Genomic DNA, 26069 nt, shown 5'->3' with positions numbered 1-26069 from the left:
TCCCTGACCCTTCCTTTGCTATTAGTCTGTGTGGGTAAGAATAATTGTTTCAAATTATCTCATATAATTTATCTCTCCATTTCCCCTAAGAACCTGATCTTGTCGTGTAATGTATTCATACATGAATCCACATTTCAATCCTGCTTGGTAGCCAAAGCAAACATTTGAATCTCTCAGACTTTTATTCACGCGGACACTTGCTACTGGGTGACGTTTCTCCCAGACGATAGCAGCATTCCTTTTCACTACTGCAAGAGAAAGGGGAGAAGTTGCATTAGGGCATCATGGGTAGCGGGAACAGACATGTTGAAGATCAAGACGTGGATCATGGCAAGGGACAGGCCAGCTGTCGAGGAACTCACAAAGCCCTGTGTATTCCTAGAACTATGTGAGGGTGCGGATGGGCTCTTTGAATTTTACCTTTGAAGTGTTTCAACTTTTAAGGAAAATATTAAATACTCAGAAATCACAGGGAATATGCAATTATCCTATTTTAATGAAGCAGTTCAGAAGAAAAGCAGGACACAGGGGCCATTCTGAAGCCGAGAGCAGAGGGTCTTTCAGAACTTGGGTGTGGTATAGTGCTGATCCTACTGAGAGAGAACAGGAACTACCACCCAAATCAAAACCAATTAAGCAAGTTTTATTTACCATGCATAGGACTGACTCTCCGAAGTGGGATTTGAGAGTACAGGCCTCCTTTTCTAGGGAACAAGAATAAACTGGGGATTTTGTAACATAAAGATTTTGCAAGCAAATTTTACAGAAGCACATAGCCAATTCGGTTATTCGACAGATCATCTTGGCAGAAAGTGTCAAGTTCCTGGTCAGGATTCCTTATCTCCTCAGGGTAGAGTCCCAGTGCCTCAAACTTGAATTTTGTAGCAAATAGAAACAGCGTATTTTAACCTTTTAACAAAATGGCTTTTTACCCTACTATGGAATCAGGCTGCTCCATCAATAGTTTCAAAGACATTCATTATGTTCATTACTAATTTGTAGTCCTGGGGACAGAACCCAGAGCTTTGTACTTGCTAGCTTGGGTTCTACTGTTGATTCACACTCCAAGCCCTTGGACGTGATATTACAGATTAGACGTTCTGTTCCTGTGCTTGAGGAATATGGGTATTTTTATGACCCTAGATTATAGGATTTTGTAGACACGGAGACACATAGACAAGATATATAATCCAGCGAATAGAACATCTTATGTCACTGCTTTGTTCTGATTATAATACAGATCCGTGGTCACGCTGTGTAGCAATGTTTATGGCTATCCAGTAAAATTGCATAAGTAATCAATGGTCCATGTAACATTTACTCTCTTTTTTTATTTTATTTTATTTTATTTTATTTTTTGGTTTTTCGAGACAGGGTTTCTCTGCAGCTTTTTTAGAACCTGGCCTGGAACTAGCTCTGTAGACTCATCAACCATCTGAATATTTTTAAATTTTATTTATTTATTTATTTATTTATTTATTTATTTATTTATTTATTTATTTATTTATTATGTAGAGTGTTCTGCCTGCAGCAGGCCAGAAGAGGCCACCAGATCTCATTATAAATGGCTGTGAGCCACCATGTGGTTGCTGGGAATTGAACTCAGGACCTTTGGAAGAACAGGCAGAGAGCTCTTAACCACTGAGCCATCTCTCAGCCCCAACCATCTGAATATTAAGCTGCGCCATTTTATCAGATCACTGGACTTTGGAAGAAGCCAACTTGATTTCAGAGAACTTCCTATGGCTCCCTTGACACCTGCTTGGTCCCTAGATCTCCCAAGTCACTCTTAATAGTATCCCTTAGCAAAGGTGGGCCCAGGCAATCTCCTCAGTGGCTTCTCCCTCCTGAACGAGAGCCATTTGTGTGTTCTTGTATCTGGGCATTAGGGCAAGGAGAGAGAAAGCAGCTGTTGGACTAATCTTGGCTGTCAACGTGACTGTATCTGGAATCAACAAAACCCCAAGCAACGGGGCACACCTGTGAGGGATTTTTCTTGATTGTAATATTTGAGGTGGGAGACGCATCCTAAATCCAGATCTTTTGGGGTTAGAAGACTCACCCTAAATCTGGGCCACACCTTCTGGTGGCAGCCCACATAAAAGGACATGGGAGCAGGGAGCTTTTGCTTTTTGGCTGCTTGTCCTCACTCTTAGTGACAAGCTGGTCTATCCTGTCCCTGTGCCGTTCCTTCCCTGGAGTTAGAACCAACTTCTTCAGGATTCTACCTGGACTGAAATGGCCGCTCTCTAGAGCTTCCCTGGGACTCCAGCACCAGACGGGGACGGCTGAGACATCCAGTCTTACGGACTGAACAACTATCAGATCCTTCCCATGGGAGACAGCCAGTGCTGGACTACTTAGAACACAGCCCGTAAGTCACTCTAATAAATCCCCCGTGTGTCCGCGCTCTTGTGTGTGTCCATCCCTTCCGTTCTACTCATTTAGAGAACCCTAACTGATACAGCCGCCTTTCTCAGTTTGCATACTTTGTTTCCTGGGGCTGGAGTATCCACGGAGGATTTTTGCAAGCTCAGTATCTTAAGACTGAAATGGTATAAAGTTATAATTTATTACAAAGTTCTTGCTGTTGGTTTTGTTTTATATTTTAGAAAGCTGCTGAATCCACGGAAGGACCGGACTTTGCCTTGATTCATTCACTTAGTGTCACCCCCAGTCATTTTCACAACACCACGTGGGAGTGGCGAAAAGCAGAATCCTCTGGCCTCCCTGTGACCCAAACTGCTGACAGACCTTTGTTCCTGTCCCTCCCTTGTCTGGGTCCTAGAGACCGACCAGGTCGGCTCCTCAGGAGGCCAGGCCGGCTCCGGACTCCCGTGTTGCTTCCCCAGGCTCAGCTCCAAGCTCCCCATGGCGGCGACGCTGAGCCTGGAGCCCGCGGGGCGCAGCTGCTGGGACGAGCCGCTGAGCATCTCCGTGCGCGGCCTGGCCCCCGAGCAGCCCGTCACACTGCGCGCCGCCCTGCGCGACGAGAGAGGCGCGCTCTTCCGCTCACACGCCCGTTACCGCGCCGACCCCCACGGCGAGCTGGACTTGGCGCGCGCGCCCGCGCTGGGCGGCAGCTTCGCGGGGCTCGAGCCCATGGGGCTGCTCTGGGCAATGGAGCCCGATCGGCCTTTCTGGCGCCTGATCAAGCGCGACGTGCAGACGCCCTTCGTGGTGGAGCTGGAGGTGCTGGACGGCCACGAGCCCGACGGCGGGCGGCTGCTGGCGCGGGCGGTGCACGAGCGTCACTTCATGGCTCCCGGGGTGCGGCGCGTGCCCGTGCGCGAGGGCCGTGTGCGCGCCACGCTCTTCCTGCCTCCAGGTAGGTGAGTCGGGTGTAGAGGGGCGCGAGCGCCAAGCCTGTGTCTCCAGCGGCGGCCGGATTTGATACAGTTCACTATCCCACAGATCTCCCCAGGCAGCATGGTTAGTAGAAAAAATAATAGACAAGGAAGGAGACTGCTACATTGCCTTTCTCTCTTGTCCTTGATCCAATCAGTCACTTCTTCTTGTCTAGTTCCACAGCAGATCACACTTCAAACTTCAGTGCCTTCCTTCCAAGAATCAGCTCTTTTTTTTGTCAGTAGCCTCTCTCTCTCTCTCTCTCTCTCTCTCTCTCTCTCTCTCTCTGTCTCTCTCTCTCTCTCTCTCTCCTGTCTCTCTCTCTCTCCTGTCTCTCTCTCTCTCTCTCTCTCTCTCTCTCTCTCTCTCTCTCTCTCTCTCTCTCTCTCTCTCTCTCTCTCTCTCTAATGGCACAGGACATTACACTCCTGTGTATGCTTTATGTGTGCTATGCTCATGGGTGGTCAGAAGAGGGCGTCAGATCCCCAGTTCTGGGCCCTGGGAAATGAACTCCAGTCCTCTGCAGGCACAGGGAGCTCTCACAACCACTGTGCCATCTCTCTGGCCCCCCACTTCCGGTTCTCTGCAGCCCTCCAACAGAGCTCTAGGAGTGGACGGTCTAAACCTTGCCAGTCTTCCTTCCAATACATATTCTTTACCCAAAGGCTTACCACTTTCCACTCCAACAACAACTGATTTGTAGAAGTGTGCAGATAGCTTATCACAGAATGAGCCTCTGGAAAGGTGTTATTTATAGCATTAATCCTCCAGAACTGTGCAACTGATTTACAAACAAAACACACACACACAAACCACACCTTTCAGTGTTCCGTGGAAATTTATGATTTTGTGTTGGGCCACACTCATAACTAACTATCTTGTGGTTCTTGGGCCACAGTTTGGAATCCATAAGAGGATGAAGTCATCCATGAAACTACTTAGATTTTTCTACCTCTAATAAAGCTCTTGTGTGTGTTGTAGTAGTGACACAGGAATCTGTTTTAATGGATCCACAGAAACCAACTAAAAACAACTTAGATTCTTTAAAAGAGAAACAAATTCTCTGCACAGTGCGATGATTTTGCCCTGCCATTTCCCCCTCTGTAGGAGAAGGACCCTTTCCAGGGATCATCGATGTCTACGGTGTTGGCGGGGGCCTGTTGGAATACCGAGCCAGCCTTATGGCTAGCCATGGATTTGCTACACTGGCTCTGGCTTTTTATGACTTTGAAGATCTCCCTAAGGATTTCAACATCGTGGAAGTGGACTACTTCGAGGAAGCAGTGTGCTACATGCTCCAACACCCCAAGGTTCTCCTCTTGCCCTCTGTTTAGCCAGGCTCCCTGGGCATATCTGCAGAAGTGGTCGCCTGCTTCAGGGGTGCCGAAGACTCTCTGATCTTTGTTCATGGTCGAAGTTTCTTTGGGAGACTTCCTTGACTTTGAGCATCTAGCATTTCCCCTTTCTCCGTCACATAGCTTCCTGGTGTGGAATTCTTCATAAGAATCATGGGAAATTTCAGTCCCATAGTAAAATCCCTCTTGTCATGAAGATTAGGCTTCTCATTGTTATAACCTTTCATTTCCCTCTCAAATTTAGTCCCAACTTGCCCACCTTTTTCAGAGGTTAAGAACTTCTAGGTGGACTTTGAAGTCCATGAAATTAATTGTTTTCCAGTATTAGTTGGACAGAAGATTCAGATCTTGGGCCAGAGTGTCATTGCTTCGTCCACGACTCAATACAGAGCCAAATAAAGGCTTGGTTCAGGCTCACTGTGAATGAGGTCTTGAACCTGACAGGCTCCCATGTCTCAGCATTTATAGCCAATTCTTCAATGTGACTGTGTAGGTTTGTTTGCCTTGGGTTCAGCAGATATTCAATATTTAGAAAGGCACTTGTGCCCTCATGGTAGCACCTACTGTATTCCTAGCACTCAGGAGACTGAGGCAGGAGGATTGAGAATTTAACAGCCTGGACATACAACAAAATTCTTTCTTAGAAAGGAATAGAATTTTAAAAAGAAAAAGAGGTTCCCTGTGAACTGATGTAGAGAGTGGAGGGAGCTAGCAGCTTTTCCAGGTGCAGTAAAAACTTTGTTTTTATTTTTTGCATGTGGGTGTATTGCCTGCATTTGTGTGTGTCACCACATACGTGTGGTGATCACAGAGGCCGGGAGGGGGCAATGGATCCCCTGGAACTGGAGTCACAGATGGTTGTTAGCTGCTGTGTGGGTGCTGGGAATCAGACCAAAATCTTCTGGAAGAACAACCAGTACTCTTGACCGCTGAGCCATCTCTCCAGCCTTTCTAGTTGCCTTTTAGGGTGTTTGGTAAGTTCTTTTTCAGTAACTTTTGTGGGGTGTGCACGTTCCACAGCACTCAGGTAGAACGAGGATCAATTGGAAGAATCTCTACCCTCCAAGTCATCCCCTCAGGTCTTGAACCCTCTATGTAGCTGACTGACTTCGGACTCCCGATGCTCCTGCCTCCACTTACAGTGCTGCGATCCTTGACATTTTCATCACACTTAACTAGACACATTTCTGACTCTTAAATCTTTTTTTTTTTTTTTCTAGGTAAAGGGCCCAGACATTGGGCTTCTGGGTCTTTCTCTGGGAGCTGATATTTGCCTCACCATGGCTTCGTTCTTGAAGAATGTCTCAGCCACAGTTTCCATCAATGGCTCTGCATTCAGCGGAAACAGACACATACACTACCAGCAGACCACAATACCACCACTGGGCCATGACCTGAGGAGAGCGAAGGTGGCTTTCTCTGGAATTCTGGACATTGTGGATATACGGAACGATCCTGTGGGAGGCTGTGAGAACCCCGGTATGATCCCGATAGAGCAGGCCAAGGGGCCAATCCTCTTCATCGCTGGGCAGGATGATCATTGCTGGAGGAGCGAGCTGTACGCTCAGATAGCCTCTGAACGGCTGCAGGCTCGCAGAAAGGAGAGGCCGCAGGTAATCTCCTACCCTGGGGCTGGCCATTACATTGAGCCTCCTTACTTCCCCATGTGCCCAGCTTCTCTGCACAAAATAGTGAACAGAGCTGTTCACTGGGGAGGGGAGGTCAGAGCTCACTCCAAAGCCCAAATAGATACGTGGAAGCAGATTCTGGCCTTCTTTGGCAGACACCTGGACAGTACCCAGAGCAGAGCTTCCTCTAGATTGTAGTGCATTCGTCTGTTAGTAAACATGGTAGGTTCAAGGTCACACTTTGATGTTCAGTAACTTCATGTGGATCAGTTTTCTGCCGGATAACATTAAATTCATGTTTGGGGCATTCGTGGTTTATAGGTCACTTTACTGAATAAGTTTTTAGTCAATGCAGTATTTTACTAACATAACATGTGCTTGTGAAAGATTCAGATGCATGTGATACAATGAATAAAGTTTTTTTTAAAAAAAGCAACCCCTTATTAAAATGAATGCTTTCTCCTAAGTTTAGGATTTTGGTGGTGGTTGTGGTGATTGTTTTGTATCATTGTATTGTATTGTTTTTTGTTTTTTGTTATTTTTTTGTTTTGTTTTGTTGTTTTTTTGAGACAGGACCTTTTTATGTGGCTCTGGCTGGCCTGGAACTTGCTATGTAGAGGAAGCTGGCCTCAAACTCATAGAGATTGTCCAGCTTTTGCCTCCTGAGAACTGGAACTAGAGGCATGCATCGCGGCGCATAGCATCCATTCCCCTCTTCAGTTAATGCCTTGGCTCGTAGTTCAGTTTTAAAGGCAGTGACTGCCCTGGCTAGTTTTATGTCAGCCTGACACAAGCTAGAATCATCTAGAAGGAGGGAACCACAATTGAGAATGCCCCATTAGATCCAGCTGTAGGGCATTTTCTTAGTACCCAGAGGGGAGGGCCCAGCCCTTTGTGAGTGGTGCAACCCCTGGGCTAGTGGTCCTGGGTTCTATAAGAAAGCAGGTTCAGCCAGCCAGTAAGCAGCACCCCTCCATGGCCCCTGCAACAGCTTCTGCCTCCAGGTTCCTGCCCTGTTTGACTTCCTCCAAACTCCTCAATGGGGCGTTTGCAGCTACGATGCCATCAGGTCTGCCACTACTGTCTATGCAGTCATCTCATCCAGCTTTATTTTCTTTCTGTGAAAAAGCAAACACATCCTCGACCCCAAATTATTATAGGCTGTGTCTTTTCATAATTCATTGCAAGGCTTGGTGCCACTGTGCCAGATCTGTGTGCAGCAGACCTGTCTGCAACTTTCATCCTCTTAAGTTGTTTCAAGGAGCCATGGCACGCTCCACAATCCCTTTTCATTATTAACCATACATGCAGTCCTTCCATTGGGAAAGCCATCTGTAAAATTCAGTATAACATCCTTTAAGGGATCTTTAGCTATAACATTAGCAAAATACAGTTGTGCGAATAACAGCAACGATCAGCTAGGAAAAAGACCAGCTGACTCCTGCGCCTGTGCCTCAATCTCAGCTGTAACCTAGGTGATTCTTGGGCCAAATGCTGTACTTCCTTCACTTTTCCTACCTGTTTAGCAAGCGATAAAAGCTGTATCTCCCCGTCTATCACGCTTACAGATTCTAAATATCTCTGCCTTTGTTTCTGTTCCACTTTAATTTCCTTCAGCTATCAACATATATTTGAATGCTGTTTCCTTATCCCTTATTATTTACAATTTTTTTTTACTCCCAATTTAATTTTCCCACTACCCTATCCTTCTTTAAATTCTCTTCTCTATTTCTGAGTGCTCATTACTCATGTATCCACCTGTGGTACAATTTTTTTCTCACAGGTTCCTCACATTTTCCTCCGTACATCTGGTCACTTCTCTGACATTTTTTTGGGGGTTCACCGATCAGTCTGTGTCTGGCCGCCATTATGTCAAGATCCAGTGCCAGGCCAGACCCCAGACCCTAAATTATTTCTCCAGACCAGAGGGAAGGCGTGGGATTAAAGACACAACTCACATGGATTTATCGGGAGGGAAATTCTCAGTGATCCCTCATGAAGTCCTGAGTTCACATCCTGAAATTTTCTTTGTGTTTATTCTCCTAACAGCCTTTTATGCAAAAACATAAACTGAGGGGGACATTCATTAGCATTCTGTTTCCTAGGTAACCAGGTAAATGGCTGTGGTCATGTCCACACATCTGCCTATACCTGCTCTGTCAGGGCTTTCTATCTTCCTGCTCTGTATGCCAGCTCTGTCAAGTAGGCCTGAATTAGTTTCTCTATCCCAGGTGTTCTCCAAATTACAAAGAGGAGCAGAACAACATTAGCATATCCTGGCCCTTTATTAGGGAGGTGACCACCTCTTGTGTGTCAGGAGCAAACTATGGCCTAGAAGTCTGGCCACCAGTCAATGAAGAAGTACAGGCCTACGGTAATTGTGATGTAGTAGGGACCATTTTCTTTGTATTTATCCTGGAGAGGGTTACTGTGTTCCTAACGGGGCTCAGTGTCTTTGGCATCAAACTCACAGATACTGTCTCTTCCAGTATGTGTGTACAGTGCTGCACAGTCCTGAGGTTGAGGGAAGGCGGGAATAATCCCCTTGGATGGGCAGTGTCATTTCCCCACATCTGATTTAGAACCTGATGACATCATAGCTGCAAATGCCCCATAGAGGAGTTTGGAGAAAGGAGTTGGAGAGGAGTCCTTGGCCCAGTCTTGATCTGTGGTACTTGCTGCCACCATTCTACACTGCAGGGTGCCATGCTGCTCTTGAGGGACAGATGCTGAGCTGCTTCTAGACTTATAACTGTCTTCCAGACTTATAACTGTTAATATAAACTGCTTCCAGTTTATATTAATAAAATCTTGGCGTCCTGAGGCTCCGTGTTCCCTCTTTAGTTACTTGCTTACTAACAAGCCTCTGCTTGTGGAGGTTAAACAAGTGAGGCATGTATACGTGTGAGCATGTGCACATATGTCTGTAGGCAGAGTTTTCCTGTTCCGAGCACCTGCTCCCAAATAACCAACATGGAAACTCAATATGAATTACGAATGCTCGATCAATAGCTCAGGCTCATTACTAACTAGCTCTTACATTTAAGTTAACCCATATTTTTTATTTATGCTCTGCCACGTGGCAGTACCTTTATTAACATGGCATGTTCATCTCCTACTCCCTCTGCGTCTGCTTGGAGACTCCTCTGACTCCATCCTTCCTCATTCCATCATTCTCAATTCGTGTCGAGGTCCAGCCCTGACATAAATTATTTCTTGAACCAGTGTAGAGGTGTGGGAATAATTGAGACACAGCTCACATGACTTTATCGGGAGGGAGTTTTCAGGGATCCCTCATGAAATCCTGCCTTCACATCCTGAAAAATCCACCCATGTTTATTCTCCAAACAGCTTTTATACCAAAACATAAACTGAGGGGGAAATCATTAGCATTCTGTCTCCTAGGTAGCCGGGAGAATGACTGTGGACACATCCACACCTTTCTATGCCCATTTTGTCCCGTCTTCCTATCTATGCCTGCTCTGTATGCCTGCTTTGTCACGTAGACCGAATTAACACTTCTTCCCCAGATGACCTCCCAAATTACAAAAAAGGAGCAGAGTGACATTAGCATATCCTGACCACTTGCTTTGGCTGGCATCAGGTTGTCTCACTATCAAAGGTCTAGGTGACACCTTCTGTGTGGCAGGTGCAAATTGTGCCTTGCCAGGTTGCTCAGAATTCTGACTGCCATACAATGTAGGAATACGGCCCCTATAAATTCGGCTTTCCCTCCTAACTTTATCTTCTTCTGCTATTGGCCAGTTTGTTTATTAAACTAATCATAGCAACATATATTCATACAGAATATATGTATAGAAGGGTTATTCCACAGCATATTCTTTTTTTTTTTTCGAGACAGGGTTTCTCTGCAGCTTTAGAGCCTGTCCTGGAACTAGCTCTTGTAGACCAGGCTGGTCTCGAACTCACAGAGATCCGCCTGCCTCTGCCTCCCGAGTGCTGGGATTAAAGGCGTGCGCCACCACTGCCCGGCTCCACAGCATATTCTGCAGCATAAACAAACTAACACATCTTTGTTGAGTTAAAATAATATTTCATAACAGGCTACCTTATATTCTCTTTTGTACAACTTATTGTTTGCATGACTGGCGTACTCTACTTCAAACATAATGGGCCTGGTTTAGTATCACAAATATGTTAAACTCTAATATCATGGGCTGTAGAAATGAGGCAGGCAGGCCTGCTTTTCATCCCGCCCAGCTCCTGCATGGCTAGCTTAACCCCGGAAATAACAACACACAAATAGTATTCATTTAAACACTGCCTGGCCCATTATCTCTAGCCTCATACTGGCTAACTTTCACATCTTGATTAACCCATTTCTAATAATCTGTGTAGCACCATGAGGTGGTGGCTTACCGGAAAAGATTCAGCACATCTGACCTGGCTGCTGGCTCCATGGCATCTGTCTCAGAGAGGAGAGGCATCTGCCTCACTCCCAGCATCCTGTTCTGTCTACTCCACCCACCTATGTTCTGACCTATCAGGCGAAGCAGTTTCTTTATTAATTAACCAATGAAATCATCAGATAGATAGAAGACACACCTACATCAATGGGGTGTGACAGTCGGCCCTAACCTGATGGCACTGTGTTTTTGCCTGCCCAGAAATGAACTGCTCTATCCCAGCCAGTAGAGTGCTCAGACTAGAGTATTATTTTACACAGGTTCCCATTCTTTATGGGATATTGAGCTTTGCTCTGGAATGCCTAGCAATCCAAGGGGCCTGCAGATGAGTTAAGAATAGGATAATGGGCTGCAAGGTATTAACAGCTGCCGTTGCTTCCAGCTTATCACCTGAGAAAGGGGTGAAATTGTCTTTTTATGACTTTATAATGGGAAAGCAAACAACGGAGGGGAGTAAAACACTGTTCCTGCCCAGCTGTGGGTTCCATGGACAGCTGGAATGTGCACCTTTCTGGTGTCTGCCTTAGAAACCCCACCTTAAGCCCCCTTCCATGTGGCATGCTGCATTGGCTCTAAGGCTGTTGCCTTTCTGCTAGCAGAAGAATAAATTCATCTAATCTAAATTTGAATTGCGTCTAAGTCCAGTTTCTCCCACATCATCTGGAGGTCCTACTGAGATCCCTGGGAGACCTCAGACTCAGGGCTGGAATCTGGGACAGATTCTGCCTGGGGAGTCTGTAAAATGGGAGAGGCCCTAGGGGGCTTGGAAGTCTGGGGAGCCCATGGCCATGACTGACACAATTTAGTGGTCACACATTTTAGTGTGACACACAAATTTAGTGTGTCACAATTTAGTGACACAATTTGGAGGATAGCTCTGAGGGAACAAGACCAAAGTTGACTTGATAGGTCCCCAGGAGGCCAGACTATGACCACCAAAAATTTGCAAATTGGAATCAAAGCAAAGTAAGACAATGCACATCTGCAACTCAGACTGAGCGGTAAGTTGTTCTGTTTTGAAGTCTGGACATCTGGAGATGCATAGACCTTTGGAGAGACATTTGATATGTGACATCTGGAGAGACACAGACAACCTCTGTCTCACAGGGACATAAGGGCTTTTCTGTGACAGACGTTTGCAGGTTTGTTTTGGTTTGGGAGTGTGGAAGGTGTAAGTATTACAGCCCCGAGGGGAAAGGCTTCCCCAGTGGAAGTGTCACAGCTCCCAAGGGAAAGGTTTCCTGGCGGTCAAAAGCCAAGGATTACCGCAAAGTCACACCGCAAACAAACCTCGCACAAGAGATTTACTGGGAGGGGAAACCCCAGCAGAGTGGCTGCCTCTGCTTGGTGAGAAGCAGCAGAGAACTGAAAAGGAGTTTATATAGGGTTTCTTGGGGTGGGGTGGGGTGGGGTGGGGAGCAGAACTTTCTAGGTGGTCTGGGATTAGAGGAATTATATGACCTGATTTGGGCATTTTTTTTTCCTGTGCAGAGGGGCCTGGTCACTCTCCTGCCTTGCCGGGCTGAGAACAGCTGTTACAGCCATTAGAGAAGTGGGCAAGGGGAGACCTGGCTGATGGAGCTCCTCAGGACCCAGCCATTGGAGCTCCTGGGTGGGAGCTGGCCACTCATGCCTCAAGTGATCAGGCCCAGCCTGCAGTGTGGTCCATGGATGGAGCCCGCTGGCCAGAGGTCTCCAGAGCAGGGCTTACACGGGGTCTCTGAGCACTGCAGAGAAGGCCACGCCAGCTGCCTGAGTTGGCATGAATAACTAACAGAAGGACTTTGGAAATTTAGACTAGGAAAGAGGTTGAACACTTCCAGAAGAGCTGGATGGGTCATCCTAGCAGGAGCCTGGAAGCCTGTGCACTAAGAACGGTGTGTGTGTAGCGACAACTCAAGAGGCTGCAGAAGAGAACATTCTTGTGATATTTTGGCAACGAATCTGACCGCTGTCTGCCCTTGTCCTAAGAACTTGTTATAGGTTAAATTTAAAAGAAACAGACTGTATTTTTTAATATAAAGTATTAAAGATTAGATATTGTGGTTTCTTGGTGTTGGTTTTTTTGTTTTGTTTTTTTAATGTGTTATTTACCATTCCTTAGGAATGTCCTTATATTTGAAGGTTCAGAGATAAGGCAAATTATTCAAAGGCTCCTGTTTGGTTGCTCATTAGATCCTGTCTGCTTTGTTCAAAGGTAATCCTGCATTTCTGTGCACTCTGGGCATGAAAATATGTAAGTTTTTGTGTGTCTTCATTTCTGAAAACTCTCATGTCAGAAAACCTTTTCTAGACTGGCAAGATGGCTCAGTAGGCAAAAAATGTTTGGGTGCAAACCCAAAGACCTGAGGATCCTGGAGACCTACAGTGGGAGGAGAAACTAACTCTGATATTAACTTCTGACTTCCTCATGTGTGCACATGTGCCGTGCCCCCCCCCCCACACACACAGAGGGAGGGAGAGAGGAAGAGGTATGTGCACACACAGGTACTAATACACCTTACTGGGGGAAGGAACTGCAGCTCAAACTCCGGGCCACGGTCGCAATGGGTTAGTGCTCGATCAGTGAGTTTTGCCCCTTGCCATCATAGAGTAAATAGCTCTGCATGCTTTTATTTTATCAACCCACCCTTTGTTAAAGAAATTTTAGCCATGAGCATAGCAACGAATGAAAAAGAAATCTTTTCAGCTTATGCTTTCTATATTGGATTGATAATTCCAGTGGGCGATTACTCTCTCTACAGAATAAACTTTGCCTAGTGAGGCTGGAGAGATGGCTCAGCAGGTATACGGTGCTTTCTAAACAATCGCAATGGCCAGAGTTCAGATCTGAGGACTCACATAACAGTCCACGCACCCTGCCCGCTCTTGTAACCCAGGTCTAGGAGGGGAAGCGACAGGAGGATCACCGGCTTGCTAGCTTCTGGCCTAGCCAAGAAAAGGCAAGTGTCAGATTCAAAGAGAGACGGCGCTTCAAAGGAATATGTGAAGAGTGATGGAGGAGGCCACCAGCTAGCCTAGTCTTGTCCGTGTGCATGCATAGGCTTATGTACCTGAATTTACATGTGTGCATATGCCACACTCTCACACACATGTTGGGGAATGTTATTTTCAGGTGTGTGACTTTTGTTTATGCTGCATTTGTTTAACTCTGTGAAGCTGTGTTACTGTGCCTGTCTAAAACACCTGATGGTCTAAGAAAGAGCAGAACGGCCCATAGCGAGGCAGGGGCAAGGATAGGTGGGGCTGGCAGGCAGAGAGAATAAACAGGAAGAGAAATCTGGGAGAAAAAAAAAGAGCACGAGAGCAAGGAGAGAAGGACATCAGGGACCAGCCATAGAGTAAGAAGGAAAGTAAGATACACAGAAGAAAAGGACAAAGCCCAGAGGGAAAAGGTGGATGTGTTAATTGAAGATAAGAAAAGCTGGCAAGAAACAAGCCAAGCTAAGGCGGAGCATTCATAACTAAGATTAAGTCTCCGCTGTGATTTATTTGGGAGCTGGGTGGTGGGCCCCTCAAAGACCTGAAGAGCAAAAGACACCACACACACATAAAAAACAAAAACACAAAATCTGATTATTTTGCCATCCCAATAGAGTAGAGAGAGTCTTTAAACAATTTTCCAAATAACATTTCTGAAAATGCTTCTCATTCATGTTGACTAAACTAGCAAAGAAACAAGCAGAAATTTTTGTTTTTCTATTCAAGGTCACTTGAAGCCTTGTGATTTTGTCCCATTCAGGCTAACAGGTAAACATCTAAGAGTTATGCCCTAAACTTGAGACTGGAAAAAGGTAATAACTACAGGAAAAGAAACTTTATTAGAACTAAATTACTATGGAGATTATTTAACTTAAAAATTGGTCCACAGCCTTCAGGAGATTATTTTAGATGCTCATTTGTCTTGTTTTGTAAGAAACACAGTGCATTAGATTCTCTTTAATGAACTCATAAATTTAATATGTGTGTGCATGTCTGTGTGTGGTCAGAGGACAGCATTTGGGATTCCGTTCTCTCCTATCATGGATTCTGTTGTTAGGATTGTATACTTAGTGCTTTTACTCACTGAGCCAACTCATTGGCCCTTCCTCTAGTGACTAGAATTTTAAAATAAAAGCTATGTATCTTTTGGAATATGTGTTTGTGTGCATGTGTCCACATGGTAAAATCCCCAAAGGAATTCTGTTCTAACTGGCTTATGAATAAAGGGGCACTCATGTAAATGAATTTTGGAAAGTAACCCGAATCAATTCTAGTTTACACAAATTAAGTAGACCTTTGTTGAGCAGCCAAAATGAAGACAGTCTTATAACTGTTAGCACACGTTTATTTACAAGTGCATTTTTCCATTACATTGAGTGTGAGTGAGAGTGTGTGTGTGTGTGTGTGTGTGTGTCAGAAAATAACTTGTGGAGTCAGCTCTGTCCTTCAACCATGTGGGCTTTGGGGGTTGAACTCAGGTGGCAGGCCATCTCCCTGGACCTCTCCATTGGGCAGACAGGGTTATGTGCATTTTATGCGCACGTGAGTTGCTTTTGCCTTGGGGTGACGACACACCTGTAGAACAATTTGGAAAGGGTCTATTCGGGAATTCACGGTGTTCATGGCAGCAGCAGCTGTGACTTCTCACTCCGCAGGAGGTGGTGGCGCACGCCTTTAGTCCCAGCGCTCAGGAGGCAGAGGCAGGTGGATCTCTGTGAGTCTGAAGACAGCCTGGTCTACAAAATGCATTCCAGGAGAGCCAGGGAGACACAGAGAAACCCTATCTTGAAAACAAACAAAAAACAACAGCATTAAGGACTTCTCACTTCGTGGTAGATCAGGAAGCAGAAAGAGTTAGACTGGAGCCAGGTAGTCTTCTCTTGGGTCTCCTGGCCTCCTTCTCCCCTTCGCCTCTTCCTTTCCTCCTCCTTTCTTCCTCCTCCTCTCATTCCTAATCTTGAGACGATGCAGCCCTGGCCAGCCTGGGACTTAGTATATAGATCCTGAGTGCTGGGATTAAAGGTGTGCCCACACAACACCACTGGAGCCAGGTTTTCTCAATAAACTTTTCTTCTCCTAGTAAAAAACAATTGCAGTGGTTCAGTGGTAAAGCAGACTCCAGAGACTATTAAACTTTCCTAAATGCATGGCCCAGTAACTTTAATTACTGCACTATTAAACTGTTTATTAATGTTTCCTGTACCTCTGACAATGATTTTTAAGTTACAGTAATTGTCAAATAGTCTTACTAAAAATGAAACTAAATGTTGAAATAAATTTGATACACTTTTATAAAGAGAAAAGAATTGCAACGGTTTTGATAGGCAGTCATGAAGTCTGTTTTTGTTCTGAAGCGTTTTCCTGCGTTTCGCTCTTCACTAACTGACCTCCGACTGTCTCTGTCTCTCTCAGACAAGTCTCTTTATTAGTCCTGGCTGTCCTGAAACTTACTGTGTAGACCGGGTTGGCCTCTGCAGACTCAGGGCTGGGCCTAAAGGCACGCACCGCCACACCTGTGTTCTGTTTAAACAACAGCTCCATGCCCCGGCTCTGTGGCCATGCTTATTGGCCAACCCATAAAGTTATAAAAGGGATCAAGGGTCCAGGAAACATTTAATTTCTCAACTTGAGTTATCAGCTGCAATTAGGGGAAAGGTCTTTGCAAGTACTCAAGTAGGCGACTTAAAGATTAGCGTTTTGAGGAGTCAAGAGAGGTGGACACCAGGCTGTCACCAGGATGACAAGACTTTGCACACACACAGTGGCAGTGGTCATTTTGAAAACTGTGCCTTCCATTTCAATCAATTAACCTTCCTATTGTGTTCAGTTCTCAAATGTCCTCCAAAGGCCATGTGCTAAAGACTTAGTTTCAAGTCTGTGGCACTACTGGGAGGTGATGCAACCTTCAGAGGGCAGGAGCCTGACAGAGGAAGAAGTGACACCACAGGGAGCATGCCCTTGAGGGAGATTTGCCCCTCCTCTCACTCTGCTGCCGTGCCACGGGCAGCTCTGGTCTGCCACACGTCCTGCAGTGGTGTTCTGTATAAACATCTCTGCTGGGTTTGAAATTGTGAAACTGTAAAACGTTTTCGAAATTAAAAGTTCAGATCCTCTGTGGTAGTTTACTTTTAGAGCTGGCCGACTTTTATTCTGTCTCTATGTTTTGAAGAGGAGGCTTCAAGGTAGACAGCTTGGGGTGGTCTAGCTCATCCTCTATCTACTGAAATACAGCTTAGCTTTAAGTATAGTCAGCTTCGCATGCCTATGACAAACCCACCTGAGCTACTCAGCTCATTAGTACAGGGTGAAAGGGAGAAAGGTGATTTTAGCTCCTGGCTTCAGAGGTCTCATTCCTAGGTAGTTTGGCTCTGGGTCTGTGGGAAGGCAGAATGCCTCCTAAGTTTCAATTCCATGATTGGAATTTTCACACACATGACTGAATTTTACATTTAGTGCAGTCTTCCGTAGGAACTATTCTGAACAACGCTGCCTGGTCCCTTTCGATCTGCTGCCTTTGATTGACATTTCTAACCACACCTCTTTTATATGTGGCCAGCACTTTGCCCCACTTGGCAGCTAGGAGCTGACCTCTCCCCTAGTGCTTCAAGAAATTTCAGTTCTCCAGTGCTTTTCCTCATGTGTACCTAGCAGGAAAGCGGGAAATAAATGTCTCAACCCCAGTTCAGACAATGAAGTTTCTCTCTCTTGGCGGCATGAGTTCGGACCCAGATGCCAGATTCGGCAGCTCAGCCTTTCCCACACTGAGAGTTCAGAACCCAGTGTCGCTTAGTCATGGTGACTTGCAGAGACAGAGAGAAGCCCTCTGGGAGTGTCCTGACCAGAAATAGCCAGAGAAATGCTGTTCTACATGAGAAAACCTATTCTGTCTATTCATGAAGCCCTGGCCCTAGTTAGGGACCCAGAAATTCCTGCTCGGGGTTAATTCGGGAGACAGCCTGTCTGTCATCTGTGTAGTCCAGCTATTTCACTGGGTACCTGGAATTGGTGGACTAGAATTTGTGGGAGGCCAATTCCTCTCACGTCTCTCTGTGGAAAGGTATAGGTGATACCTGCACAACACTTACCTTTCCTGCAGCTCCTAGAACCAGCGCTCCCCTGAGAAGGTGCTATGAAGGGCAAGACCTGGGTCACCTCCTCAGCTGCTTTTCTCTCAGGTGCAAGCAGCCATATGTGTCTTCACGGCATGGAAAGTCACAGGCAAGGACGGGAGAAGGTGGCTTTCTGCGTTCTGCCCAGCTCTATATATTTCTGCCTCCGTGTTGGAGATATACTAACCAGGAAAGCTCTTTGCAAGTCAAGTTCCTCCATGTGACAGCAGCTACCATTTAGAGCAAACTCTCAGACCCGGGGCCAAGTTGTACAATAATCATAAGCTGTTCATGCACTTCTTGCCTAGTCGGGGGTGGTTGAAGCCCTTCTCTGTCCATCTCTGGCTTCTACATTATTAGCTCTTGACCTTGTCTGTCTGCTGGTCAGTATTGTTCCTTGCAAGGTCTTGCAGGTCTTAGACCTTGGTGTGGGGTAGGCTAGCCACTTAACCCATGCTCTCTTTGTTTCTAGGTTATGTGGTCAGCTCATAGATTTACCGTGGGCCTTTTCCTTTACTGTTTACCGAGACTCAACAGTTACCATGGCTACCACCACACAAGCAGTGTTCCCCTTGGTCACCTCCTATTTAGCTCAGAGTCGGGACAGACTGCAATATGTCATTTTTTTTTTTTTTTTTAAAGAAGCCACCCGTAGAATTTAGTCAGGCTACAGCTAACTGCACTAGAAGCAGCACATACCAGGGGGTGACAATGCCTTGCTGTGTGACCCCAGGGAAGGAGTGTAGGGGGAGCCAGTATGCCTGCCAACGCTGGCCCAGCTTAGCGGTCTCATAGCCAGCTACAAGCCCTTTTATCTCTCTCTTCCCAACTTCACAACTTAGACTCGAACCTTTTAACTTTGGTCTCTGTTTCTGCATAGCAATTGCTCATGCTTTTGTAATAAGTTCATTTACAAAACCCTCTTAAATATTCCTCTTTGCTTCAACTGTCTTCTTGCTGAACTCTGATACAGCCTCAAACTGACATTCAGCTGAGTTGGAAAACACCAATTCCCTGCTTGGTGTTAGGACGCCCGTTGAAACATCCTGAGAAAACGTATCCATTAAGGACAATTAATTACATATCTTGATAGGGAACTGGAAGAGTGCAGAGCTGTGGCCCAGACCTGTGTTGCCAGCATTTGGAAGGTGGAGGCAGGAGGATCAGGAGTTCTCAATAACGCAGCAAGATCAAGGTCAACTTGAGCCAGGTGGAACACTCTGGAAACAACCACCACCCGTGACTTGATCTTTTGGGGGCGAGGCCCTGGCAGTGGCACCAGGACCTCTTCCAGGTACATGAGCTGGCTTTTTGGAGACCATTCCCTATGGTGGGATACTTTGCTCAGACTTGATGCAGGGAGGAGGGGTTTGGTCCCACCTTATCTTTGCTGATTTCCCAAGGAAGGCTCTACCCACTCTGAGGAGTGGATGGGGGGTGAAAAGGGGAGAAGCTGGAGATGGGGGAGAAGGCAAGGGAGGGGGAACTGGAACTGGTATGAAAATTTAAATTAATAAAAAACCCTACCACCATCATCATCACCGCCCCACCCCACTACCTGGAAGGTAATTAAGGAGCAGAATCAGTCAACCCCAGAAGGTCTGATTTCTACAGACCAGGTTCCGCAAAATGTAGAGAAAGGCTGAGTCTGGAAAAGGCTTGGTGAGGGCATAAAGAAGAGGAAGGGTTGAGGTCCTGTTTCTCATGGATTACTAGAATTACAGTTTCCTGGAATGCTTTGACACAATTCAGATTTTTGGAACGATATATGTTTCAGTCTATCTTTTATACATTATTTCAGCTCATATCAGGGTGTAAAACAAGATTAATCATTACTCATTTCCCGCACCTTAGTATCTAACACCGGTAGGGGGCATGGCACAGAGGATGCCATTAAAGAACCCCAAGGGTTTAAAGCTGTAACAGCAGGTCCTGAAAGGCTTGAAGCACCAGGGAGAAGACAGAATCTGAAAAAACACACGAATTTACCGCCCAGAACCGATGTCTCCTATAATTATCCTGGAGCCTGCGGGCGGTTGCCTCTGCGACCAGCCAGTGAACATAGCCGTGCGCGGACTGGCCCCTGAGCAGCCCGTCACCCTGCGCGCCGCCCTGCACGACGAGAAAGGCGCGCTCTTCCGCTCCCACGCGCGCTACCGCGCGGACCCCCACGGCGAGCTGGACTTGGCGCGTGAGCCCGCGCTGGGCGGCAGCTTCGCGGGGCTCGAGCCCATGGGGCTGCTCTGGGCCATGGAGCCCGATCGGCCTTTCTGGCGCCTGATCAAGCGCGACGTGCAGACGCCCTTCGTGGTGGAGCTGGAGGTGCTGGACGGCCACGAGCCCGACGGCGGGCGGCTGCTGGCGCGGGCGGTGCACGAGCGTCACTTCATGGCTCCCGGGGTGCGGCGCGTGCCCGTGCGCGAGGGCCGTGTGCGCGCCACGCTCTTCCTGCCTCCAGGTGAGCAACCCTCCCTCCAGGAGCCAGGAATGCTTCAGAGGTGCATTGTCTGGGTCCCTTCTTTTCACACTCTCCACGGGGCCCTTAGAGATCAGTGGCCCCCAGAAAAGCCTTTTTGACTTGGCTCTGTGGCTGGGGTGAGTTCTGAACTGAAGGTCACCTCAGGAGCAGCATCTCAAGTTATTTTAGGCAAGCAGAGACCCATGAACTGGAAATCTCTGTGATAATAATACCCGCGGGTGGTTGAGCACCGGTTCATGTTTGGCACTGGCTGCTCTGGAACCGTCTTTCAGACAAGGTTGGCCAGCGCAAGCACTGGCGAACTTTCTAACTTGCAAAACTTGAGTTCTACTCCGAGTCTGGAATCAGAAAGCATGAAGGTACAGGGCCATGGAGCTTTGTTTCTTGGGTGATGCTGAGGTAACTCTTTCCTAGAGTGAAAAGGCCACAGTTTTGAGAGGGACTTCAGTTCAGCAACTCACAGAGAGCTGCTCTAGGGGATTTGGTCAATCGTTTCTCATCCCTTTGAAATGTGGACAGAAATGGCAGGTCTGAGGATAAGGACATGGCACTTCGTATACAACAATTAAAACTTAGTTTTGCAAGTTCAAGTGGCTTGGAAGTGATGTTGAAAATAGAGAAAGTGGTTCCTTAGGTAAAATCTTTAACATGCTTTAATGTGTTTACTTCTTTACATATTTAAGTAATAATAAGCAAAAATTCAAGAACTCAAAGTTTTCCATAATGAAAGGACTCTTTGGTGGGAGGTTATTATCACCGGCCTCATGGCTAATTGTGATTCCCTCCCAATCAGAACTCTGGTTTTAAAGTTCAGATTTTCCTGAGGACCATGGAATGCTTCCTTCCAAGGTTCACCACCATTGTGAAAAATCCCTCTTCTCCCTTGTGTATACTTCTGACAGCTTGTCATCGGTTAGGCTGTCCTCATTCACCCCATTGCCTGACAGTCCCCTGAGATTGCCCACCATCCCTGTCAAACTGGATTCTGACCTTGTTTGGTGAACCCATATCTGTATCTGTGAACCACCGCAAGCCACTGAGTTCAACTCCACTTTGGAAAACTGCCAGAATGCCCTTTGATTGTGGCAGTTCCACCTCCAGGGTACTGTGTGGCTCAAATCATTGAGTGTGTTTGTGGCGTCTAAGAAAACAGCTCAGGCCAGGCAGTGGTGGAGCATGCCTTTAATCTCTGTACTCTGGAGGTAGAAGCAGGTGGATCTCTGTGAGTTAGAGGCAAGCCTGGTCTTCGAGCGAGGCCCCAAGCTACAGAGAAACCCTGTCTTGAAAAAACAAAATAAACTAAAATAAAAAAGATATCAAGACATTTGGAAACTAAATCTGCAAAGAAGGGTTGTTATTGTTTTTGTTTTTAAGGAAATGGACCCTTTCCTGGGATCATAGACCTTTTTGGAGTTGGAGGTGGCCTTCTGGAGTATCGAGCAAGTCTTTTGGCTGGGAAGGGTTTTGCTGTCATGGCCCTGGCTTATTATAACTACGATGACCTCCCCAAGGGCACGGATATCTTTCACCTGGAGTACTTTGAGGAAGCCGTGAACTACCTGCTCAGTCACCCTCAGGTTTGCTATTAGGGTATTTCTATTTTAAATTTGGGGTCCTAAATGCCTCCTTGAGTCAAAGATGGATTTGTAACCCAATAGCTTGAACCTTTATAACAAGCAATATTTAGTCTTGTCCAAATCCACAGAGCAAAGTATATTTAACCTGGATGATCTCAGGGGACATGAAAAAATTGATACAAAGACGTTTGTACCATCTCTCATAGGGTGACCCATCATCTCAGATTGCCAAGGGGAGAGGGTTACCGCCAGAAATATCCATTTCCCACTGAAACTGAGGTAGTCAAGACAAATCACGAGTGTTTATCACCTTAGCCATGTCATGGTTTCTTATGTCTGTGATTTTGTGTCCAGCCTTCAGGGTTGTTATGAGCATTAAATGACTCGGACTTGAGAAGCTCTTGGAATATGCTGATAAGTTTATATCCATCCAGTCGGCAATGACTAGGGAGTGTAGACACAGTGTGGACAGGCAGAGGAGACAAGGCCATGTCTACACATGAACATGGACAGCGTGGAGACAGGAATGGAGAGCTAGGGAAACGGGAAAGCAACTGCAAAGGTCCGTGGCTGTGAAGTCGCAGAACAGACAGGGAACGGTTGTAACGAAATAAAGGGGACAAGCCTCATTCTGAAGACTCAAACATTATCTGCTGTTGATTGTCTAGATCGGTCTAGCAATTGTGACGTTGTAGACACTTCAGTACCCATCACTGCTTAAGAGCCAGAACATAAATACAGAGAGAAATTAATAGGGATCCAGAAGCTTCCAAAGCACCTTATGTTGAATCTGTTTTGTTTATATACACCTGAATATGATTTTATACACACAAAAATATCAGGCAAACAACAAAACAGCTATTTAATAATCCCAAGCAACGCTTGACATCTGATTTCTCACTGGAGAAGCATGTAGACTCTGAGCTTCCCAGATGCCCAACGATCCTACCAAAGTCACAAAGGATGGTAAAGTCACAGTTGGGCTCAGGGCCACATGATGTCCAGGAGTGGGTGCCAACCGCTGTTCTACTGTTGTGTAAGTTCAGTCTCCTTCTTTTCTGTCTGTGTCTTTCTCAGGTAAAAGGTCCAGGAATTGGGATGCTTGGGATTTCCAAAGGGAGTGAACTTGGCCTTGCTATGGCCTCCTTCCTGAAGGGCATCAAGGCTGCTGTCTTCATCAATGGCTCTGTGGCCGCTGTTGGGAACACCATAAACTATAAGAATGAGACTATCCCTCCTCTATCTTTTTTGAGAGATCGATTCAAAGTAACCAAAGATGGTCTCTTGGATGTTGTGGATGGGCTTCAAAGCCCTTTGGTAGAGACGAAGAGCATCATCCCTGTGGAAAGGTCTGACACCACCTTCCTGTTCCTTGTGGGTCAGGATGACCACAACTGGAAGAGCGAGTTCTATGCCAATGAGATCTCCAAACGCTTACAGGCCCATGGCAAGGAGAAGCCTCAGATCATCTGCTACCCAGAAGCGGGGCACTATATTGAGCCCCCTTACTTCCCCCTGTGCAAGGCTGGCATGCACGTCCTGGTGGGTACTAATATCACCTTTGGAGGGCAGCCTAAGCCTCATGCCATGGCCCAGGTCCATGCGTGGCAGCAACTCCAGACTTTCTTCCACAAACATTTGGGTGGTGAAGAGAGGATGATCCCAGCAAAACTGTGATTTTTATTTAAGTTTTATTTAACATCTCTAAGGCAGGTGTCTCCTGGGAATAGCCTCCACTCTGTGTGTGTGTGTGTTTATCTTTTATATAAATGTAGAGGTTCTTCCCCCCCCCCCATTTTTTTAACTACAGGCCTTGTTAGTCTGGGAGGGGAGTTATTGGGCAGAAAGCTTAAGGTGTGGCAAAAGCTGATCTCTCCGTGGCTCAGTCTCAGGTGACAGGAGCTGCAGCTCTGAGAGAAAGGCTGAGTCACCGTTGCAGTCCTGGAGCTCAGTAATAATTTGCTAAATGGCTGATTAAAAAATAAATGATTACCTAATGTTTAAACAAACATCAACAGGGGCTGGAAGATGACTCAGCACATACTGCTCTTATAGGTACTAAGTTTGGTTCCCAGGGCCCGAACCATGCAGCTCACAGCTGAGTGTAACTCCAGCTCCAAGAGACCCAGAGCTTTCTTCTGATCTCCTTGAGGACCTGAGGACCTGTACACACACACACACACACACACACACACACACACACCACACCACAAAAAATACATGGTTTTGAAAGCATAAACAATGGTCTTAGTCTGTGTTGGCTCTATCTTGTGGATCCCACTGACTGAAGATTCATCCATGTGAACCTTTCATGTCGTCTCTGCACAGTACTCCTCAATCCCTAAGACAACATCAATGCTGTAGTGCACATTCTAAGTAATCTACAAGTAGATACTATTCTGTATGAGACATGTTAGCCACTGCAGATTTGGCATCTGTAGTGACCTCAGCAGTTCCTTATCAATACCTGATAACAGATGTGTGTTTCTTCTTGTAGGATCTTAGTACTGCTGTGGTCCAGCCTCAGCCTGGTCAGGTCCTGAGACAGGGAAGGGGCGTCAGCACAAAGAAATGAAATGTCCAACTACCAAGTTTCACACAAGTGGCCGGCCCTGAAAGCTCACGCTATCTTTATTTATTTTTCAAAAACAAACATGTTTTCCCACCCTCCATGATTCACCTCCAGAAAAAAATCCAAATAAATTTTCCATATTTTCCATCAAAATACTTTCAGCCAGGAAACAATGATCAGGATTTTGTTAGTTTGGCCAAATATTGAGCAGACACATCTTGTCCTTACAAGGCTAAAAGGCAATAGGTACACATCAAAGGACACAGGCACACATTTTCAAGAACTACAATATAATTCAAAGCTTAACAAAGTATATTTACCGAAATACGGTGCTTTCCCATAAGGTGCTTGCATCCAGTAGATTGTCTTTTTCTAACTGTTCCCTTGGCCTAATAAATGGTCCTGCATGCCTAAGCCTCTCTATGAGGAACCTGAGAACCATCAGTTCCCACAGAATTTTAGGAGAAAATGTTGGAGCAAAGAAATGGGGTTTCCAGGATCGATCACATCTGTCCTATGCATGACTGATATAGTGAAAGTATAAACCGCCAAGAGAGTCACTAATATTAGAGAGAAAAGGATGTGCAGTCCACAGGGACCCAGCCGTACTGTGCGGTGTCCCAGGGTCTTGCCTTGAAGAAACCCATTGAACAAGCACTCGTTCATATGCTGATCCAAACCCAGACCACACAGCTCCCAACAGAGTATTGTCTTAGCTATTAACTATTGAAAGGAAATTCAGTTTAATTCTTTCCTTTCTTTTGGATGAATGAGGAAATTTTTTTTGAGAAACAAATTATGTTAGGTTCCTGTTTATACACAGAACACCTTAGAGTTTGTTGTTTCAAAATTTCATAAATTATTATATAGCTTATTTACATAAGTAATTTTAGCAGTGATAAACATGTTTATTAAAATCATATCACTATCCCAAATAATAAGCAATTCTTGAGCCTTTGAACTCATGATTCTCTTATTTTAGTCTCTGGAATGCTGGGATTGTTGGCGCGTGCCACTCTGTCTACCTCCTCCAATTTCTCCATCTTGTTTTCTCACTGAGGCTATTTCAAGTTTAACTGGAATTTAATCTCCTTGATTGGAGAATCTCGTGAAAAATTACTCAAGCCTATTCTGTAAACCCAAGATCAGTATGTCGTAGTTAATGTAGGGTGTTCATGTGTGAACCCCTATAGCTAACTGCTCTTAGCTGCAGCTGCTTGCTTTTGTGAAGCCCCCATGCAGCTGCCAAGCGTGATGCCATGGCATGGGACAATTGTCTATATTCTGTCAATTATATTTTAAATAAATGCTGAATGTTCAGTAGCCAGGCAGGAAGTATAGGCGGGACAACCAGACAGGAAATAGAGGCAGGACAACCAGACAAGAACTAGAGGTGGGTCAATGAGAACAAGAGAATTCTGAGAAGAAGACAGATTGGTTGGCAGTCCTGACCCCACCACAGAAGAAGCAGGATGTGACTGTCTCACTGAAAAAGTACTGAGCCATGTGGCTAGCACAGATAAGAATAATGGGCTAATAGATGTTATAAGATTAATAGGAAGCCTGAACTAATGGGCCAATCTGTTTATAGT

The 26069-nt window shown here is 45.9% G+C and overlaps 2 protein-coding genes across 4 annotated transcripts; both read left to right on the top strand.

Annotated features, from left to right (window-relative positions):
- The first annotated feature begins 2127 nt into the window (after positions 1 to 2127).
- LOC119818547 (peroxisomal succinyl-coenzyme A thioesterase) lies at positions 2128 to 12806 on the top strand. 3 transcript variants are annotated; one of them, XM_038336043.1, is made up of 6 exons: positions 2128 to 2374; positions 2613 to 3328; positions 4456 to 4658; positions 5924 to 6316; positions 11781 to 11900; positions 12250 to 12806. In XM_038336043.1, exons 2-5 carry the CDS (start codon positions 2872 to 2874, stop codon positions 11871 to 11873), a joined length of 1146 nt encoding a protein of 381 aa, XP_038191971.1. In that variant the 5' UTR covers positions 2128 to 2374; positions 2613 to 2871; the 3' UTR covers positions 11874 to 11900; positions 12250 to 12806. The 3 variants fall into 3 exon arrangements, with proteins under 3 accessions (XP_038191971.1, XP_038191972.1, XP_038191969.1); XM_038336044.1 differs by lacking the exon at positions 11781 to 11900 and having other exon boundaries at positions 2129 to 2374; XM_038336041.1 differs by lacking the exons at positions 11781 to 11900; positions 12250 to 12806 and having other exon boundaries at positions 2145 to 2374; positions 5924 to 6797.
- Positions 12807 to 19353: 6547 nt separating this feature from the next.
- On the top strand, positions 19354 to 23914 carry LOC119818584 (acyl-coenzyme A thioesterase 1-like). The gene is made up of 3 exons (XM_038336117.2): positions 19354 to 20307; positions 21703 to 21905; positions 22983 to 23914. The coding sequence occupies exons 1-3, from the start codon at positions 19851 to 19853 to the stop codon at positions 23580 to 23582; spliced, it is 1260 nt and encodes a 419-aa protein (XP_038192045.1). The 5' UTR covers positions 19354 to 19850; the 3' UTR covers positions 23583 to 23914.
- The last annotated feature ends 2155 nt before the right edge of the window (positions 23915 to 26069 follow it).

Source organism: Arvicola amphibius, chromosome 7 (assembly GCF_903992535.2).
Source record: "Arvicola amphibius chromosome 7, mArvAmp1.2, whole genome shotgun sequence".
NCBI classification, from domain to species: domain Eukaryota; kingdom Metazoa; phylum Chordata; class Mammalia; order Rodentia; family Cricetidae; genus Arvicola; species Arvicola amphibius.
The sequence above is the reverse complement of the archived record's forward strand: the minus strand, read 5'-3'. Positions and strand labels throughout refer to the sequence as shown.